Source organism: Thamnophis sirtalis, unplaced genomic scaffold, assembly GCF_051295495.1.
Source record: "Thamnophis sirtalis isolate CommonGarterSnake01/CBP01778 unplaced genomic scaffold, rThaSir2_p1.2 scaffold_11, whole genome shotgun sequence".
Taxonomy (NCBI): Eukaryota; Metazoa; Chordata; class Lepidosauria; order Squamata; family Natricidae; genus Thamnophis; species Thamnophis sirtalis.
Genome location: NW_028261391.1, coordinates 38,541,067 through 38,555,565, shown reverse-complemented (window position 1 = coordinate 38,555,565; position 14,499 = coordinate 38,541,067). Strand labels below are relative to the sequence as shown.

Here is a 14,499-nt window from a genome sequence, read left to right as displayed (position 1 = left end):
ACAAGGCAAACTACAGACACATGTGAGTCCTTTCCATGTGGACAAGTGCCTGATAAACCAAATCAAGGCAAACTTCCCAAAACAAAAGACAGAGAAAACAAACAAAGACATTCTGTTTACAAACAGTATGCTTTATTGATAATAAAAATAATTGGCAAGAAAACACTCTTGGTAAGTGGAATTGTACTGTATTTCCTTGTTCTTTACCAGGAGAGATGCTATGGGTTAGTAAAGAAAAAGAAAGTAGGAGCCTTCCTGAGCAGACTAAAGACCTGCCTATTACAGCATCCTCTGTCAGACAAGTGCATCACAAATGCTCACTTCTGAAATGTTTACAGGAAAATTGTGTCATAATCAGAACTTAGAACAAATCTGAAGGACCACACCAACTCTTGGCAGATTCTCTGGCTACAAGATATAGCGAAAAAATAAACAGCTTATTACTTGACCTTTCCTTTTTGCTGTATGACAGATGCTGTATGCTGTATTTTGAGAATGACTATGCTGCTCCTGCCACTAACCGTCCAACCTATCTCTAGCTATATGAGTGACGCAGAGTGGATGCTATCTATTCTGTTTGCAGTCACCTCCAAAGCAATGATTTTCCCTATTGGCTGTTGCCAACATTTGGTTTCTCTTTGTGTTGTTCTTTTCCAAACTTGTATTCAGATGATTGCAGCTTTGACTCATTTCAGTTTCTGATGACACATTGTGTATAACGGGAAATGGATGCTGTTACACAAACAGCAGCTTGGAAGATGATTATTGCAACCACATTATGCAACAACCAGCAACAAGATAATCTCCACCTTAAATTTTTTTTCATCTTTTTTCATGTTATTTAAATTTATAGGCCGCCCTTTTCCCTAAGGGGACTCAGGGCGGCTTACAATTAATGGGAAGGGAGTGTAGGACAAAACACAAGAAAAAAAATGTGAATAAAAATAAAATAAAATAAACCGATAAAACACAACATTCATTCAGCATTCGGGTGGGGCAAAGTACAGGTCTTATCCCCAGGCCTGATGGGATAGCCAGATCTTGAGGGCTTTGCGGAAGGCCTGGACGGTGGTGAGGGTACGAATCTCCACGGGGAGATCGTTCCAAAGCATCGGAGCTGCAACCGAGAAGGCTCTCCTCCGCATAGTCGCCAGTCGGCACTGACTGGCGGATGGAATTCGGAGGAGGCCTACTCTATGCGATCTGATGGGACGAAGGGAGGTAATTGGCATAAATATATATATAAATAATATATAAATATATTAACTATCTCCTCCTATAAAGGTCACTTTAGCAGGCATATATGAATTTTTGAAATTGGCATGTAGCCTGGGATCCTGGGAAAATTCTTCACACATTGACTGACTTTTAACTTAGCATTCATGGAACAGAAATATGTAAATTGTGTTAGCAAGAGAAGAGGTGACATATTCCAACGATAAATAGTGGCATTAACAAAACTGTTAATTCTGGATGTCCCAAAGTTGTTTTTTCAAGAAGCAACTGGATTTTCTAGTTTTTCTTTGAAGATATTTCACTTCTCATCCAAGTTGCCTCTTTAAAAATCACCTTTGGGACAACCATGACCTGGATGACTGAGAATAGACATCTGTTAATTCCGGAGATGGAAAATGATAGCAGTTGGGAGCATGAACAGAGCAAAAGTGCAATCCTATACATAGCAGCATGGCAGAAAGTCCTAATATGCTTGGTTAGACCTGTTTCAGAGTAGGTTCACTGCAGGGGTAAAATGCTACCAGTTTGGACCGGTTCGCCCCAACCAGTAGCAAAGATGCCAGCTGTTCGATTGAACCAGTAGTAAAAAAATGCTACCAATTCAGGTGAACCATTTTTTCTGAGTATCAGCTATGCCATCAGATATATATTAGCTAGAAAGCAAGATTTCCTGTTTTCTAGCTAATCTAAATCACATGGCACAGCAGAATACCCCCCCCCCTGTTCGCTTACCTCGGTGTTCGCTTACTTGCTTGCTAGGCGTGCTTGGTAGCAGGCTCTGCCCACCCAGCCAGATGTCATTTTGATGCTCTGTGCATGCGCAGAAGATCCTCACTTTGCTACCAAACTAGTAGCAAAAGTAAATGGATTTCACCCCCGTCCACTGCCATTGGGGTCACTTTTTAAGTAGAAATTTGTATACTGGATAAATTTCTGCATATGAACTGTAGAATCATGAAATAACCATGCATGGTGAGAGGAAACAATTAAGAAAAGTCTGGTTATTTATTTCATCTTGGTCATAAAAGTTTAAATAGCATGTATCCTTTTATACAGCAATATTATTGGTTAGGCTAGACATACATGCACAAAAAAGGTAGGGGGGGGGTATTTTCTGATTATGGAAGCCCTGGCACAAGGTGATTTTCTTTTCAGCACAGGGTTGGGATAGTTTTGATTTTACTGGACCTAAGCTAACATCAAAAAGCAACCTTGTGCTCTCTAGATGTGCTGAAAAACAGCTCCTGTGCTGGCTTTGTGGATGTACACTCTAATACATCTGGAAGGAACTAAATTATGGAAGCTGACCTAAGACATTCTCCAAAGACAATTCCATACTGTATGCATCCAACATAATTGTTTCTCTTGCAAAGTCCTTGTTGATTTTTTTTCAAATCCTGATGTATGGCTTCATGCTTCACAACTGTTTATGGCTGAACACAAAATACTGTATAACACTGAACCAAAGAATGTGCTGCCATTGTGTGGTATGATAATCACAAATTTAGGTAATTTTAAAACAGGAGGATCAGACTACCCGTGACTCCATCTCCACTTCTGTATCCTGAGTAATTGAATACCAGTATTTCAGAAACAAAATTGGAAGATCACTATTGCTCAAGTGCTTGTGAGCATCCGTGATGCATTTGGTACTCCATTGTCTGACACAGGGCTAATAAAGAGTGATTGGCCCCAAGTCACATAGTTGGCTTCATGGCTAAAGCAGGACTGGAACTCACAATTTTTAAGCTAATGTTTTGAGTCACTATACCAAAATGGCTCCCCACTAGCTAGTCCTTTTATTTATTTTTGCCTTGAAATCCACAGAAAATATTAACTTATTCTATATCTATTTTTTCCCAACATGAAAAAGTGTAGAGAGAAGCATTGAACCCACATTTAGGATTACATCCTATCTGCCACTTGGAATATTTCAGTTTCATAATCAGCCATAGGTTTAAGGGAAAAAATTCGGAAGTCAAGCCCTAAATCATAAGATTGCTTTGTAAAAATGGAAAATGCTTTGGAAGGAAACAAGAGAAAGTGACAAAAATTCCCTTTCACAGTTCAGATGTAAAGAAAGAGTGCACAATTCCATCTGCATACAATTAAATGTGTTAGGTTTTCCATTGTCTGAGAAGAGACAGAAAATGAAGACTAGTTAAGATTATAATGACATAGGAAGCAAATTTCTTCCACTGCTCCTCCACAAATATATGTCATGTTTAACAGAAGGGAAAATAATGCTTGTTCAGGTCTCATTTTATTATAAACTTTGCCCAGTTTGCATTTTCTAAAAGTTCCCAAGATTTCTAAAATAGGACTATTCTGTGTGCAAATCCACACTGTTCTCAACTATGCATTAAGCCCCGTGAGCTGGCAAACTCAAGAAAAAAGAACCACTTGGATTTCTGGAACGATATTTATTGCTAGTAGGCTAGCTATTGTATAGAATCTTGAAAACCTTCCAAAGCAATTCTCCTGCACAATTTATACCTAGTGTGGGTAGGAAAGTTATTCTGAGACTCTTCCTTATGGCTCTCCATGCCATAACAAATGTCAAAAGGCTGTTAAATATTAATGGCCGTTCTACATCTAGATTAAATTGTAAGCTTCTCTCAAACCCGTTTAGTAAAAATATTTGATTTCTGAAGGTAGCCCAGCAGATCCAAAATAAGAGGCACTAGATGGTGATCTCTAAAAGTTTGGAAATGAGAAGTCTATAATCAAAGAAAAAATATCTTTCTTTTTTTACTCAAAAGAATGGTAAGAAAAAGGAGGTTAAATAAATCCCTTCTTTTGATTTTTTGTTCAGAAATTACTCCAAAGCTGGTAATTCTTGAGTAGACATGTATATTGCCATTTAGTTCTGAGATTCAGGCTCTAGGTAGCAAGTTGATAGTATAATTACATACCTAATGCAGAGGAGAGGCTGCAGTTTCCTTTTCCCTTGAAGCATTGCCAAACTCTACATACTTTTCTGGCAAAGAAGGAAATGGAGGCAGTGTAACAGGAGAGAAAGACAAGACGAAAATCTAATGCCTGCAACCACAATTGTTGATCTTTTTATTTGTTATCATTATTGTTTTGTTTTTTTGAGAGGAAAGAAATAATGGATGCCAGGATTAGGTATTTGCAACCAGTCTATGGCCAAGAAAATTGGAACATACAGTATACGGGAGAAGTTGAATAATTATTTGCAAATACAGTTGCAATAATTATTTGTGATCACTTCTTCTCAGCTGCAAAGGAGTTAGGGACCTGATTTGAGGCATTTGCCATTGATCACTTCCATTTGAGTAGGCTTTTCCAGTAACTCTTTGTACAAAATCTGAAAGAAATTATGGAGTTGGAATTCTGTGTGTGTGTGTGTGTGTGTGTGTGTGTGTGTGTGTGTGTGTGTGTGTGTGTAGATATTAATTAGGATTATAAACTGCAGTTGCATGGTTTCATATGTCAGAACCCTTCTTCATTATCCAAGGTTCTCCTGAAAAGCTCTGTAGGAGGAGGTCCATGAAGACTTTAGATCAATTTGGGCATTTATTCATAAAAGGTACTAAATTTCTTCTGCTGATTAATATCTGTAATACAATAATTTATTGTATTCACAAATGCAATGTTTTTCAGGTAATTTAAAGGAAGAAAGTTTAGCAGGGCAACTCTCCAATAAATGATCAAGGGATCTACAGTAAGCATACAATCTGGAGGTCCTATTCATTGTTTTTTCCACTGTCAACTCTATCTACATAGGCTCCATGCCATTAGAAACCAAGGAGATGACTAAAAGGGGGAAAGGATGAAGAAAGGCTCTGAAATTATTACCTTTTTCTTATTTTCTCCTCTAGTCTACCATCAATCACCACACAATGTTGAAATAGTTTTTCCAACACCATCTAGTTCATCAGAAAGGCCTTCCCAAAAATGAATGATGAGGGGAAAAGCATTCTAATGGACATCCCTGAGTTATAACAGAAAATCTGCTTGCACTCACATTCTCTGCATCCTCTTTGTCAGAAATCTGCCAATTAGCATCTGCTATCCTAATAGAATAATCAAAGAGAGGTTTGAACTTCTGCATAAAATCTTGATAGCTTTCTAGTATGCCACCTTTGCTTTCAGTAAGTAGAAATGCCCATTTTCCTTTCAAAAGTCTAAGAACATAATGTCACCTTGGTCAAATCTGTAGGGAACTCTTAACCTTCCCACCATGAATAATTCACACGGAATAAGAAAATATTCAATAGTGTTGGATCCTGCATTTCCTTAATTTCTCAGACAGATTTTCAGGAAGTATAACTGCTACTCAGCCACCTGTGGTACTTCTTCTAACTGAGGTAAACCCTGAATTAACTGCACTGTAGTATTATGTAAACTTGTGATCTATGTCAGAGTTCCCCACCTCTTCTAGCTTTGCAGACAGGTGAGGGGGAAGAGGTGATGGTTACATTTGAGCAGACAACAAACAGCTCCATTTGTGCAAGTGGCAGGCACGCCCACCTGCCATTCACACAAATTGAACCCTCTGTTTTCACAGCCCAGTTGCAAATAGCTCATGGCCCACTAGTGGGCCATGGCCCAGAAGTTGGGATCCCTGATCTATGTGATCTGTTACCTGTGCTGCAACAACACCACTGGCTCTTACTCTGCCAACAACAAGGAACCTCAAAAGATCCTAATTCACCTCCAGGATACATGATCTGGCCCTTCTTTCATGAGGTAGTATAAAAGACTTCAAGATTCATGAAAAACGTTGTGAAGCTGGCAATCTCAGGAAATAAAATCCTGAGTTAGATTTTTGGAAAGATCTTTACTGCTAGTAGGATAATGTAGAAGAATTTTGAAAGCCTACTCAAATAATTGTCTCATACAGCTAAAATCTGGTGTAATTTAGACAGAGTTACTCTAGGTTTCTTTCTCATGCTTCTTCCCTCTCTTGGACTTCAGAATCTATTCTTAACAGTCCTGTTTCTTCCTTTAAATGTCTTACTGTTCCCTTTGTGTTCCTAATGTCTATTATACATTCTATCACACTATGCCATACATTTGTCAGTCTAAGAAAATCTACATTGGAAATAGACATACAAATGCACAATTTTATATAAAACTGCATGCGTAAAGTGTGCATCTTATAATGGCATCTTTAAAATGCATATATTTAAGTAAAAAATATGCAGACTTTAAAAAAATTCTGAGTACCAATAGGGGCAAAACTAGAAGGGAATGTGACTGGAAAGGCAAGCATAATCAAACCTGAAAGTTTGACCAGTCTTACTTATTTGAATTTATGCAATATACACCATCCCTTTTACAAACCATTTAAGTAGCTGACATCTACTTACCCCTGATGGTGGGTTTGCTGTCCAACCAAGTTCAGCTGTGGCTGTCCGAGTATCCATTAGTGTTTCTGAGGGTTCACAAAGAAGGGGGGTAAGTAAATTAAGAGTCTGAATGCAAGTACAAAAAACATTGGAATATAATTTGAATTCAAAATTGATATACAATTTGTATTGCTGCTCTGTGAATACAAGATTAAGCTTTTACAGTGCTTCGAAACTTGACTTCTAGTAAATACAATAATGGAACTAGAAGAGACTATTTGGATGAGTGAGTTGACTTTAAAGCATCCCAGTGAGGTAACAGTCCAGTTTCTAATTAATATGTTTAATTTTTCATAGCATATTAAAGATTACAAAATTATTATTACATTAGCTTTTAAGGACAAGAATCCATTTCATTGCATGTATCTTAGGAACTGAACTCAAGAAAGCTTAGGTCATAATAAACACACTGCTATTGAATTACTATAAAACACTCTTTACATTAACACAAATGGGTAATTCACATTCATTTGAAAGGAGTCTTTGTTTCCAGAAATACTTGCTTATTCTCCTGTTGTATTGATAAATGTTTATATTCTCTAATAATAGTGTCATATGCTTTGTGTTATAGCAGTAATTGTGCTAACTCAATCAGAATTATCAGAGACGCTCAAAGACCACTACGTTTCCTAAAACACCTACCACCAAACAGAAAGCAATATAGATTATTTTGGTTTGTTATAAGTTGCCTGAAACAATAATATCATCAGGAAGTTTGTTGGTTCTTTCTAAGTGAAACTGCACAAAGGTTTAATTCCATATTTTTGTTGCATGTTAAAAATACAGGTCTTATAGTCACAGCTAACTTGTCTCACTGATTTACATGATGTCCTAATTCAACTCACTTTTTTGGCAGCTCAACTTTTATTACACCTCAATAAATCAAACTCAAACTTGGTATGATAATCAAAAAGCCAAGGTCTGGATTCAGTCTCTAGGCAGGTGACATTATTGATGTATATCAATACTTATTTACCTGCTCATCTCCAAATGCCAATCAAAATTGACCTTCAAAATTTCAGGTTATTATATGGGCCTTATCTCTTTAAATATTTCATATTGAGCTTTCACCAAATCATCCACTTACACAAAAGATTGATTCATACCTGTGATCTCACCATAAGGCTGGATGTTTCGCTAACATGGGGCAGCCCTTGAAGAGCATTCGGACACTTCAGCTTATCCAGAATGCAGCCACGCGAGCAATTGTGGGTGCACCTCAGTACACCCACGTTACACCTATCCTCCGCGAGCTGCACTGGCTGCCTGTTGGGTTCCGGATGCATTTCAAGATGCTAGTTGTTACTTTTAAAGCCTTACATTGTATTGGACCTGGGTACTTGAGAGACCGCCTCCTGCCAATTACCTCCTTACGACCGATTTTTCCCCCCTCCCTTTTTGAATTGTGAGCCGCCCTGAGTCCCCCCAGGGAAAAGGGCGGCATACAAATAAAGTATAAATAAAAAATAAATAAATAAAATAAATAAATAGATTAGATTACAAAGATTAGGCCTCCTCCGAATACCATCCGCTAGCCAATGTCAACTGTCGACCCCTCGGGGGAGGCCTTCTCTGTGGCTGCTCTGGCCCTCTGGAACGATCTCCCCGTGGAGATTCGGACCCTCACCACCCTTCAGGCTTTCCACAAAGCTATCAAGACCTGGCTGTTCCGGCAGGCCTGGGGCTGATGAGTTCCCAGTCCCACTTGAATTGTTGCGACTGTTGTGTTGTTTTTAATCTGTGTTTTTTGTATCTGTTTTTTGTCTTTGTTTGCTATTGTATTCCCCCCCCCTCACCTTGTTGTTAGCTGCCCTGAGTCCCTCGGGAATAGGGCAGCATACAAGTGTAATAAACATACAACATACAACATACAACTGTTCCCAGAAAGGCAGTGCCAGTTTTTAGATTTTCAGCCAGTTTTGGTTGTGCCAAAAGCACATAAGTACATTTTTTAACAAGCTAAAGTATTATTTTACAAAATAATTTGTGCAACAAGCTGAAGTATGTAAATTTAAAATGTTTCCTGCATCCAAATTAATGACTCTAATTTCTAGTACTATGCATTAACAGGATTCTAGATGGGTTTAGAACAATGCATTCAGATAGTATTCAGGTTCCCTTCATTTTTGTCAATTTTGTTATGCTGCAGCCTGATTCTACAGTTGTTTAAATTCATTTTTTTCTTATTAATCTACATTCAGTACATCAGACCCTTTGCAACAACATGTGAAATTTAGCTCTGGTGCCTGCCATTTCTCTTGATCATTGCTGACAAGTTTCAACACCTTAAGTGGAGTCAACTTGTTCTTCATAAGTCTCCAATGGAATATGTTTGGCACAACCAGGACTCTTCCAATAGTTGTTTGCCTCAAACTGATTACTTGGGGGATAAGGGCCTTAGTAAGAGAGGTGGCCAAAAACCCAATGGTCACTCCGACTGAACCTCAAAGATCATTTGTGAAGATGGGACAGATTTTCAGAAAGAAAACCATCACTGCAGTCCTCCACCAATCTGGGCTTTATGGCAGAGTAGCTGGTTGAAAGCTCTCTCCAATGCAAAACACAAGAAACCCAGTTACAGTTTGTTCCTCACAGTCTGAGAGTCCTTCAGGTGCTTCTTTGTAAGCCCATTCAAGTGGGCTTTCATGTATTTTGCACTGAGGAGAGGTGGAGGGTTGCAATGATGTTGTCCTTCTGAAACTCGGTCCCATCTCCACACAGGAGCCTAAGCAATCAAATGGAAATACGGAATAACATCCCATGTTGTCATAACATCTTGGACATCACTTTTAAGTTGTTAATAGATGCAGGATTTTAGAAAAAAAGTGAGAAATATTAGAAGCCAAAAAGATAAGAAAGGTACTTAAAGTTATAGGCATTTCTATGAGTAATTGATGGCTGCCTGATCAAATCAAGAATGTTTGTGTATTGATATTTTTTAAAAATGTTTGCCAACTTAGGCAAAAAAATCATGAATACTAAAGCAAAGTGACTGGATGCAGGCTTGCATGTAGAATTTAATTTAATTTATGTTTTTAAAATATGATAAAACTGTTCTACTGTTAATATTTTTCCAGTTTCCCCCTTTTTGAAGAGTAATAATAGTAATAACACAACAGAAACTGAAAAAACAGATGGAGTGGGAAGAATCCTTCCATTTTATTGATTTACTTAAAAATTAAATTGTTTGATTCCAATGTTTCCACCAAAAGTTGAGGAAGGAAATGACATGTGTGTCATTAATCTATGGTCAAGTAGTTCCATTCTGAGCTCCCCCCCCCTTTTTTTTTTACAACACAGTTGACTCTGTTTTAAAGTGATCAGTTTATGTCCCAAGGCAATTCTAATCATAATTTTACCTATATTTCAACACTGATAACTTCACAACAAAAGCTACTGCAGAAAAAAAATGGTTTATTTGTTTATATTCCAGCTTTATTATTTTTTACAAATAAATCAAGGTAGTGAACATATCTAACACATCTTCCTCCTCTTATTTTCACATAACAACAACAATAAGATAACTTGGGCTGAGAGAAAATGACTGGTCCAAAGTCACCCAGCTGGCTTTCATGGATAAGGCGGGACTTTAATTCCTGGCCTGCCACTTTCTAGCCTAGTACCTAACCACTATACCAAACATTAAAAATCATCTTATTTCTTTGCCTTCTATCCAATGGTGGGTTGCACGTGGTACACCCCAGTATGGGCGTACCGGAGCCAGCCCGGAGCACTGGATACCATTCTGATACAGTGCTCCGGAGGGCCCATCCACTCGCCCAAGGTCCTTACCTGTGTTTTAAAGCTTGTGCGCTGGTGCGCACAAGCATGGCATGTACAGCACCTGCACAATGCTCCGCGGAGCAGCTGGAGCATCATGGAGTGTCGCAAAGGCGCTAAGATGCATGCGCACGCTGTGCGCGTCCATGAGGACGCCGTCGCCCCCCTTCCAACCGTACTGGTTGGTACAGGATTTTTAACCCACCACTACTTCTATCTTACAGGTTTCCTACTCACTGGTGTCTAGAAGCATCCTATTCTGCTTCAGTCCATTCTTCTATCACTTTTTCCAAATATGAAATTAAATATATTCGCCTCTTTGTGAGCTATTTGTTCTTTAGCCTTGAGCAACCAAGCTTATGGCAGACTTACAAAACCAGTATTTTTTATCATCCCACTCTCACTCAAACCTTGGGAAATTTTGAATCCATCAACTGTCATGTTATCCTCACATAGAGGATTGCTACATGTCAGGTTTTTTTACTAATATACCTGCCTTTTGAATGCCCAAGTCAAGAAAAACACTGACATGGAGAGAAATTAACCAACAACTATAACACACTTTAGTACAATCAAAATTAAATGGTTCAACATAGCTGAATCAGCTCAGCCCCAAAGTTGTGTTAGTTATCATCATAGATTAACCAAAACAGGCTTCAGAATCCACTAAATCAATGTGCCAAAATACACTTTAGCTGCATCTATCTAAAGCTCTATGACCTATCAATATATGCATAGGATGGGTCAGGTTTAATTGATACAAAATAATTTATCTAAGTTTGATCTATGACAATAATTTCCAACCAGAAAATATGTTCATCTAAAATGTTTTTTTTACATGCTCCACCACAAAAAACATTATATTTCATTGTATTTCTGAAAACAGCTGGTATTATCTGTACTTTATTCATGTCTTGTTCCTGTAGACATCAGGAGGAATATTTTTTCCTTACAAGTTTTGTGGCTGAAAACAAGCTAAGAGGGCAACTACTTGTGACTAATCCATGGAAGAAGTTTGCTACCCTACAGTGTCAAATCACAATCTGGCTTACTTAAACATGAACACATATTAAGTGCTGAGGTTGGGCACATAAAACAACAGGGAACGATACTTCCTCGAGGCTCAGTCTGCTAGCAGGAAAAATTCTAGTCAACTACTTCAAGTAACAGCTGGAATCTTCCTTACAATTGCAGTACATCAAATAAGCAAACATGCCTGCTAGTCATTTCACTCAACATGAAATTTGGGTAGTAATTCACAGTACTTTCCATTGAAGACTTGCAAGTTAAAGAGTTTTTGCAAATGACTTGGGAAGACCCTTTTAAAAGAATTTAAATATTAAGAAGTAAATTAAAAGAATTGTGTACAAGTTTAAAGATTAATAAAGAAGACAATGATATTAACAAAAATATGAAAATATGAGATCAAAGAACAAGTTTTAAAATTGAGAAAAGTGTAAAATATTATGATATTACTATGAAAAAAACTTTAAAAGTCATATTTTAAGAAATGCCTTATTGCGGGTCTGGAAAAAATATCAACATAAATTAAATGATAAGATACCTATGTGGGCAATTCCTAGACATGTAATTGAAAATATAAATATAGCACAAAAACAGGATAGAATTACTTATAGACAGCTTCTTATTTTGGAAGGAGGGGCACTACAATTAAAATCCTTAGAGGTACTAAAAGAGGAGAAGGCAGTTCAAACATGGTTCCAGTATGGGCAATTACAGGCCAGGTGGAGAATAGATCAAAAAATTGGTTTTGTTCAAGTTGAGGACAACTTATTTAAACAAATAAGAGATCAAAGTTTAATCCATATAAAGAGGATATATAATGTTTTAATACAGATAGATTCGGAAACAGAGTTAGTTAAAGATTGTATGGTAAAGTGGGCTCAAAATATTGAAAAACCCATAATGTTGGATACATGGGAAAAAATCTGGGTAAGAAATGTGAAATTTACACACGCTCAAAACCTGAGAGAAAATTTTTACAAGATGTTCTATAGATGGCATTTAGATCCTAAAAAGCTGGCTTCTATGTATCCGAATTTACAACCCAAATGTTGGAGATGTGGTTCTCTCGATGCTACATATTTCCATATATGGTGGACTTGCCAAAAGGTTAAGGCATTTTGGATAAAAAATATGGTGGATTATGCAAAATATCTTTAAAAGAAGGATAAAGTTCACTCCTCAGTTATTCTTACTAGGTATAAGTACTGACTTTACAGTGGTAGAGACTGACTTGATTCTGCACTTAATAACGGCAGCAAGACTGTTGGTGGCGCAATACTGGAAGAAGAAAGAACTGCCTACAACTCAAGAATGGACATTGAAAGTTACAAATTTAGCCGAGATGGCTAAAATATCGGCATATCTTAAAGATCACTCAAATGAGAGATATAAACGAGACTGGAAAAAATGGATTGACTATATACAAAATAAATACGGGACTAAGAAATTCCAGTTAGCCTATGCTTAATATCAGGAATGATTTGAATTGTTTAAAGTTAGTTTAGCAAGAAGAAGCTAAGATCAATGTAGAGATGTTATTAATTTTTTTATTTCTTTTTTCTCAATAGATTGTAGACTGTGTTTGTTAAAAATCTATACTGTGTACGGGTTCTGGGAAGTCGGGGGAGGGGGAGGAGGTGGGGGTCGTGGGGGAGGGTGGGGGGAGGGAGGGATATATATTAGGTTAGACACGGTGTGTTAGATCTCAATGTAATGTGACTCCACATGTATACTGTTTTTTTTTTCTTTAAAAATAGGATAAGCCAAGTATATTAACATACAGTGGAAATACACCAAGGGGAGGAGGAGTAGGAAAGAAGAAAGATGGGTAGAGAGGGAGGGGAGAGAGGGTGGGGGATCAGGGTAGAGGGGGATGATAGAGGGAAGATAGAAAGTTGGAGGGTGGTGGAAGAAAGAGGTGTATGGGGAATGGAAGAGGTATATTGGGCTTTCATTTTCTGGGGCATTGTTGACAAGAGGAATTGATGCAATTATTGTTTAACATTGTATGGTGTATACATGTGAGTGTATGAAAATGAAAAATATAAAAAAAGAAAATATATGAACTGTACGCTATTTCAAAATGGTTAAGGCATGAAATGAAGTTAAAAAGATATGTCAAGGTGCGACAAAAGTCATTGCTGGAGAGAATTTCTATGATTGAGATAAATGTCTTACCCAGAAGGTTATTTTTGTTTCAGACAATACCTGTTTGACAAATGATAGACTATTTAAACAATGGCAAAAGGCACATCTAAATTTGTGTGGCAGAGAAGAAAAACCCACAAATACAAGGTTAAATAAATATAAGGCATTACAAGATATAAAAGAAAGAGGAGGATTGACTCTACCTGATTTAAAGTGTAGTTTGCATCCTGCTGCTTAGTTTGCATGAAAATGTGGCTGTTATTGAGAAATAGAAGTCTTGGGGAACAGAAGTATATCATTTGAGATTCAAGTGGCATGAATATTTATGGTTCAATAAAGCTAAGGTTGTTAGACATGCCATATTGAGAATGTGGAATAGATACAAACCCAAGTTGTGACTGAAAACGCCTCTATGGCTTTCAGCACAAGAAGCATTTTATAGATGAAAGATAAAAAGTAAGCATCACTTATTGTAAGATATTAGAATTCTGTCAATGATGAGAATTCATAATTAAAATCAAGAGAAGATCTTATAACAGGGGGATACACAGGTTGTCCTCAGCTTACAACGGTTCATTTAGTGACTGTTACAAGGCACTGAAAAAAGTGACTTATGACCCTTTTTCACACCACCATTTTCAGAATCCCCATGGTTACATGATCAAAATTAGGACACTTGACAACTGACATAGCTATTTGATCACCTCTTGTGACCTTCTGACAAGGAAGTCAATGGAGAAGGCAGATTCATTTTACAACTATGCTTACTAACTTAACCAATGCAATGATTCACTTAACAACTGTTGAAATTGTAAAATGAGACAAAAGAAATGTTGGGCTCAACTGTGGTCATAGTATGTTGAGGAGTATCTGTATTTGTTCATAGTTTTCTTACATACAATTCTTAAAATATTTAAAGTAGACATAATTT

General features: G+C 37.4%; 1 protein-coding gene across 5 annotated transcripts in view; it reads right to left on the bottom strand.

The window, feature by feature from the left end:
• The window catches only part of EPHB1 (EPH receptor B1), a 372,507-nt gene that overhangs the window by 258,054 nt on the left and 99,954 nt on the right, over positions 1–14,499 (bottom strand). For all 5 annotated transcript variants that reach the window (XM_014058617.2, XM_014058618.2, XM_014058620.2 and 2 more), the window contains exon 2: positions 6,576–6,640. In XM_014058617.2, the coding sequence (XP_013914092.1) occupies positions 6,576–6,640 (65 nt within the window). The remainder of the gene's footprint in view (positions 1–6,575; positions 6,641–14,499) is intronic.